The sequence below is a fragment of the Manacus vitellinus genome, unplaced genomic scaffold (assembly GCF_001715985.3).
Source record: "Manacus vitellinus isolate BGI_N305 unplaced genomic scaffold, ASM171598v3 scaffold_65_pilon, whole genome shotgun sequence".
NCBI lineage: Eukaryota > Metazoa > Chordata > Aves > Passeriformes > Pipridae > Manacus > Manacus vitellinus.
In genome coordinates this window covers 1,967,448-1,974,523 of record NW_021940724.1, presented here as the reverse complement: position 1 = coordinate 1,974,523, position 7,076 = coordinate 1,967,448, and the positions used below count along the sequence as shown (strand labels likewise).

The following is a 7,076-nucleotide window of genomic DNA, read 5'->3' as shown; positions in this document are numbered from 1 at the left end:
CAGAAATGACCAGAAGAAGTGTGATAGACCCAAGTGTGTTTGAAGGAAGTCGTTGAGTCCTGTGGTTTATTTTGTCCCTGATAACCTGGGACTGGCATCTTAAAGTGGTTTTGAGGTAAATAAGGGACAAGGCCGATAAAAAGCAGATCCAGCAGCGCTGGGGCAATCCTTTGTATCGTTTTTATCATATTTCCTCCTTTCTGATGAGGCCCAACTGGCCTGACAAAGCAGCAGTTGCAAGAAGCAAGGCCAAACTGTGCTCATGTCACTAGAAAGATCCATAAACCACCAAAGACCCCCGGAGCATCCCCTGACTCAGTTCCACAGTGTAGCACCACACTGTGTAAAACCCCACTCAGGGGAAGGCAGTGGGGCATTCTCATGAGAGCTGGAATGAATAGAACCCATCCAACTCTCTGTGGCTCTGGCCCCCACCCCCAAAGGATCAAGACTACGGACACTGAAATTGCAGGTCTCGTTGCCCGATCCATGGGTGGTGATCTCCTTCCTCTCCACTATCTGCTCTTGTCCTTTCCTTCTCTTTCCTTCTGTCTTCTCCTTAGATTTTTTCTTCTTGACATTTCTATACTTTTACAGAAAACAACCAAAATGGCTACAAACATCCTTTCCACTGCAACCCAGTTGTTTTAAAATATACCTGCCTCGTACAGACACTGGTCATTCAGCATCATGTTGACCTCAATCATCTATTAGAAGAACCAGGGTCACCCTGCCTCGGAGGTTGCTGGTAAAAAGAAACTGTGAACCTCTCATCATACTCCTGGGGTCTAGGAGCTCCTGGTTTTCCATTTCACTGCTTTTTTATACAATTTAATAATAACAACTTAATAACTGGCACTGCTTTGCCTTTCATGTCAATGTAGGCACTGCCTATGTGTTGTCCAGAGCTCTGCACTTCCTGGATGGAGAAGTGCTGTGAGTGATGTTGAATGAGCTCTGCTGCTCATTGATCCAACTCCCATAGCATCTCCTCTGTAAGACAAACCTCCATTTCTTCAACCTCGAGAAAATCCTATTGGATCTTTCCAGTCTTCTCCCAGTTGGGAGCTGAGAGATGCACAGATGAAGGACTATTGATAAGCTTTCCATGTCATGTATGAAAAGAAATAGAAGTAGCAGCACTTTTCTAAGGAAATTGGATCAAAATCCAGATCTGCCTTCTCCATGTCAATCTTCTCCTGATTCCCACCTCACTTTTCTTTCTATCAGAGCCTAAAGGCAGCTGCTCTCACCGTGGCAATGGAGACAACAGGAGCACAATCCCTGGTGCTATCGGGCACTGCCCAGGGTCTGTGCTGGGATCTGGTTCCCTGTGCTCAGGTGTCCAAAGTCACTGGAGATGCCCTTGGGGAACCTGCCTGGCCTCTGGTTGATGGCCCAGATGGGTTTAGTGTTCCCCAGGATTCTGCAGCAGATCAGCCCCACTGGGGCTCTCACACACCTCAGGGCACCTCAAGGGCCCAGGGTGCATCTGTTTTTGGAGCTGAGCCAGGCCTGGATCTCTGATGGCTGGGATCAGAGCTGGGACACCCAGCCCACCTGGAGACCCCTGCATGTTGCTGCCTGACTTTGCACCTCAACCCCATCCACTGTTTCAGTGCAGCCCCCAAAGAGGTTGGTCCAGGGTGAGAGATGAGGCACTGTAGGATGGTGAACAACAGCTGCTGAGCTGAGAAGTTGAGGCTCAAGCTGGTACCTCTGGAAGTGACACAGCTTGTAGGAGCTGTTTGCAGCCTGATCCACTTCGTTCATGCACATTCCTAGCAGAAGTAACTGCAGTCTGATGGGGGAGACACTATTGTAGGTGTTATGGCATCTTCTAAGTGGATTTGAACACCCCTCCTTCTGCAAGGATGCTCTGGGTGCTGTGATATCACCAGCGGTGGAAATTTCAGCAAGAAGCAACTTGTGGTTTATGTGTAAGATGACCCTGCAATCCAGCACTGGAGCAAATGATTTTTATTATGAACTACTCAGGAACTACATGAACTGGCACACACGGATCTTTTGATTGATATATCTAATGCATTGATTATATTGAATACACTGAATACATGTCACAAAATCCTTTAGCCATAAATCTGCAGAAAAGGTCCAGAAGCACAGCAGAGAATGAAGTTATCCAAGCAGTGTATCACAGACAGAAATTTATCTCTGACCAGCCAAAGCTTCCTGTAGATCTGATGCCTGAGCCTGCCTATCTCAGACTTCAGCTCCTGCTTCTACAAGGTGCAGGTTTCAAAAGCAAGCCAACAAAATCTGGTTCCCAGCATCACAGAATCACTGCATTGTTGAGGTTTGGAGGGACCTCTGAAGATCTCCTAGTCCAGACCCCTGCTCAAGCAGGCTCAGCTAGGGTAGGTTGTCCAGGATCATGTCCACTTGGGGCTTGAGACTCTCCAGCAATGGAGACTCCACAACACCTGTGGGCAACCTGAGCCACCCTCGTCCCACAGCCTTCCTAAGGAGGTGAGGGACAAGTCAGCAGCACACTCTGAGGGACAGCTAATGAGGAGAGGAAGGAACTAAGACCTGTCTGTGGGCAGGGAGCAAAAGGGAAACAAGGCAAAGCCCTTCTGGTCTCACTGAGAAGCTCTGATTTCCTTGTCCATGGGCTCTTCTCCAGCTCTTCCCTCCAGACTGCCAGGGCAAGGACTCACCCCTAGGAGCTCTCTGTCAGCATGGGCAGCAAAGCAAACCAGCTGGAGGCTCTGCCCACCTCCTTCTCCCTTTTATCAGAGCAGGAGGAGGAGTTGCCCTGAGGGACAGAGCTGGAAACCCACCAGGATGGACACTGCACAAGACATTTGTCCCCCTCTCCTCTGCTCTCATGAGACCCCACCTGCAGTGCTGCCTCCAGCCCTGGGCCCACAACATGAGAAGGACACCAACCAGTTGGGGTGGAGTCCAGAGGAGGTCACAAAGGTACTCTGAGAGCTGGATCACCTCTGCTCTCGAGACAGGATGAGAAAGTTAGGGTTGTTCAGCCTGGTGAAGGCTTCAAGGAGAATTTAGGTCCCCTACCAGTACCTGAAGGGTTTTCATGAGAGTTGGAGAGGGACTTTGAACAAGGCCATGGAGTGTCAGAAGGGGGAATGGTTTCACATTGGCAGAAGGCAGCATTAGATGAGAAGTTGTGAAGAATTTCTTAACTTTAAGGATGGTGAAGGACTGACAAAGTTGCTTGGAGAAGGTGTGACTACCTCCTCCCTGGTAGTGTTCAAGGCCAGGTTGGAGGTGGCTCTGAGCAACCTGGTCTAGTGGGAAGTGTCCCTGCCCATGTCAGGGGAGTTGGAACTGAATGATCCTTGAGGTCCCTTCCAATCCAAACCATTTTGTGATTCTGTGATTCCTTGACATGCAGCAAAAGCTCCTTAGCCTTTTACAGCCAGGATGTGAGGCTTAAGTACGCGGACAGGCACTGTGGAACAGAGAAACTTTTCCCTTTCCATACAAGTTGGTCAACTGGTCCTCCAGCTTCCCCAGCGTGAGGAGCGTGATGTTCTTCGCCTTGTTTTCGACAATGGCCGCCCAAGCCTTTGTCTTGTTGGAGGTCGTCCTGCAGCAGGCACTGGACCAGATGTGACTGGGTACATTAACCCTCCCATTGGCGATAGAAGTGTTCCCAGGCACAACACCCACGATGACGTAGGTGGTGTTGCTGATACACCCCTTGCTTTCGTTGGCCATCGTATTCTGCTCATAGTCGTTCCAGGCACCACCATTGAGGATGCTGTTCTGGGGCACTATGTTGGTGAGGGTGAAGGTAGCATTCTTACTGCTATTGCTGTTGTGATGGCTATTGGGGTTCAAATGGCCCCGGTTCAAACCAGTCAGGTTCTTGTAGTCTGCATTGACAGCCTGATTCTGGCCAATTTGCTGTGAGGTGATGTTGTAGTTTTTGCTGAGGGTCTTCTCTGTTTCCATCTCTTTGGGCAAATTGTTCCGTATCAGCTTGACAGATAAGGAAGAGGAAAAGGTGTTAGTATTGGGGATGGGAGTAATGGAGCAGGTTTCCCTGAAGAAGAAGTCTCTGAGTGTCAAGACCCCATTTTTTGTCTCATAGACAATCTCAGTCTATGAGAATGTATGAATCCAAGAAAAAATCCTGTAGCTGCCACTCCCCAATGAACACTAAAGCTTTAAAAAAAGACTCTCCGTATCTGACTGTTCTCATTTAGACTTGTGACCTTTGTTATCCAGCCTGCAACCTGTGCTAGGAATGTGGCTGGATACATGAGACAATCAGAATTTTGCACTCCTAGGTTTGAAGTTGACTCTGGTAAGACATCCACCCTGCCACATCTGCTTCCTTTTCCACCTCTCTCCACACCCCACATCTGCCCACGGCTCTCCCCAGATTCTCCCACCCCCAGTCTGTCATTCTCTGATTCCATCTGTGGCTGCTACAGGTGTACCACACTCCTGGAACACCAGAGTTTGTCTCCTATAACCCCATATACAGGGAGATGTGTTGAGAAACCAGTCCTAGAGGTGAAGTTTCCCAGGGGGGCTACAGGTCACTGCAAGGATGAAGCTTTTTCTGTTCAATAATCAAAAGGACCTCAATGCAAATGGGATTTGCTACTACATTCATAATAACGTCTCAGAGCTGATCTGGGCTAGGGAGCATCTTCTGCAACCTCACTGCAAAGAAGTTAGAAATGATCAGCCTCTCCAAGGAGCTCATAATCCCCAGAGTCCTGAGGAACCTTGACATCAGGGTTTAGTGATGTAGCAAGAACTAATAGTATTTGCAACCTAATGTACCACAGAAACTCCATAGAGCAGAACCAAGTGATTTAAAGGGACTAACCAAACAAAGTAAAGAAACAGTGAAGAAGGGAACTGAGGCAGCCAGCCAAGCAACACCAGCTTACTCTGTAACCAGGTCTATTGTCTTAAGGCAGTCACTTAGAACTTCGGGGACTCCAGACAGAGTTGACCACCAGAGATCCCCAATGAAGCCCCTCAGAGACCTTACAAGGACATGTATATATGCTAATAAGTGTTGGGAGATATGAATATGTAACAGGAATGTGGGGAACAAAAAATGAATAATCACGTGTAATGTAATGCTGACATCTCAGCTGTAGTGAAGATACCTCTGTGTGCACCAATTCCCAAGGTTCCAGCAAGCTGTGACCATGCAGGGTGTCATAATAAGGAATGTCTGCTTGCTAAAACTCACAAATGGAATCTCAGAGGTTTCTATTGAGAGCCGATTTTAGGCAACAAACTCAATAATGCAAAAGGACCTCTGGAGAAAGTTACCAGAATCAAAGCATTTACAGGTGGCCTGGCTCCATGGTCCAGAAGGAAATGACCAGGTTGGATGGGGCTCTGAGTAAGCGGCTCTAATGGAAGATGCCCTTGTCCATGGCAGGGAACTTGGAATGAGATGATCTTTAAGGTTCCTTCCAACAAAACCCCTCTATGATTCTATGATTCTACAAAAAGGAAGAAGCTTTTATCCCTGCCCTACATATGGAGACTGCAGTGGTCCAATACCACATTACTTGCTGAAATTCCTGTGAGTAATAAGTGCAAAAGATTTTTTTTCATGACTCCAACACATTTATTTTCCTCTTTAGCGGAAGACATTTAGCCTTCCTCTAGAACAAGGCATATGGTTTTCTTCTGTCTCTCATTAACACCTAAATTCCATCCTGCTGCTCTGTCCTTAGCAATGACCTGAACTTCCTCACCTTATGTTCCATAATTTCCTTGGTCTTTTTTACTGGAGGTCTGAAGGACATTTGGGAGAGCTCTGTTGTTTGGGGAGATCTGTGTGTCTGGTGGATCCTTCTGAACCAAGCCTGAGGCAGCAGTGCTCAGGGGCAACTGGCCATGGCTGGAGATCACCCCCTTCTGACTGGACTGACACTGATGCTCCTCACTTTTCCCTGCCTGAAATATCACTCAATACATTCCCCAGGGTTCACCAAACCCTCTCACCACTCAGTGCCTGTGCCAAGGCTTTTTCCCTGGGTCATCTCACCCAGTTCTGAGTTTCTCCTCACTTCTCTCACATCACTTACAAAGCCTATTTGACTCTTAATTGGGAGCAATTAAGCTCTGCCAAGGATGCAAAACAGCTCAGGGTAAAGTGGAGATCAGAATCCAACAGGACTGTTGGTCCCCCAAATTTAGCTGCTGTTGGATGCCTTTTCCCCATCACTTGGTCTCCCACCATAGCAGGGCAGAGCAAGGGGGGGTTGTTTGACTTTGGAATGGAATGGAATGGAGTGGAATTTGCCTTGATGTTGCTCTCAGGTCAATGCAGAAAACTGGGCACCTTTAGGATATGACTCATCTCCTCCTCCTGCTGATGTCTCAGACACATCAGAGGAATCATGTGGTGCAGGTGTTTGAAGTAAGATGACATGAATGCCATCCAGTGGATCCATTTGCATGTGTGAGTATGGGGGTGGGTGCAAATAGAGATGTTTGGTTAAACACTGCAGTTCATCTTTTAGTGACTGCAGAGTGAAATGCTGTAAGAGAGGACACTCACCTGGGGCTCAACCATCCACTTGTCATGCCTCGTGCCAGGTCCAGGCTGGTAGATGTAAGCAGAGTACACGGGAATACGACTGTTTATGTCATACAGGGTGGCATAGTGATAACTGTTGTTGTAGCGCTGGCAGATCCAGGCTGGGTTCTGCGGCAGCAGAGCATTATTTGGGGGGGTATTCTCGTAGAAATACTGAGGACAACTCGCAAAGGACTTCACCACCTCGCTGTGTCCCAGCCAGAGGCAGCTCGCCCAGACCTCCAGCAGCAGCAGCCACAACATCATAGGAGGATTTCAGGTGAAGGGCTCTTGCTCCCCTGGAAGGCAAATGCAGAGGGACACTCAGCTTGGAGAGAGCTGACCATGGCCTGCAGTCATTTTTGTGCAGGTGGGACACAGCTGGCTGACAAGGGGACTATGAGAGACCAAGAAGAGGGTACTGTCTGACCTAGTGGATATGGAAAAGTGCCAGGGCAAAGAAGGTGAAATCTTAAACAGGAGGCAGCAGTGGGAGAATTCATCTTATCTGAGGAGGGAT

At 48.2% G+C, this 7,076-nt stretch overlaps 1 protein-coding gene across 1 annotated transcript; it reads right to left on the bottom strand.

Annotated features, from left to right (window-relative positions):
- Positions 1–3,423: 3,423 nt before the first annotated feature.
- LOC103758866 (endonuclease domain-containing 1 protein) lies at positions 3,424–6,820 on the bottom strand. The gene is made up of 2 exons (XM_008925164.2): positions 6,539–6,820; positions 3,424–3,975 (listed from the first exon to the last, which is right to left on the bottom strand). The coding sequence occupies exons 1-2, from the start codon at positions 6,818–6,820 to the stop codon at positions 3,424–3,426; spliced, it is 834 nt and encodes a 277-aa protein (XP_008923412.1).
- Positions 6,821–7,076: the final 256 nt, after the last annotated feature.

Excerpts from the sequence above, each read along its gene's own strand:
- LOC103758866 (XM_008925164.2), bottom strand. The coding sequence starts at position 6,820 with ATGTTGTGGCTGCTGCTGCTGGAGGTCTGGGCGAGCTGCCTCTGGCTG. Across the intron at positions 3,976-6,538 it reads AGTGGATGGTTGAGCCCCAG|CTGATACGGAACAATTTGCC; the intron begins GTGAGTGTCCTC and ends TTATCTGTCAAG.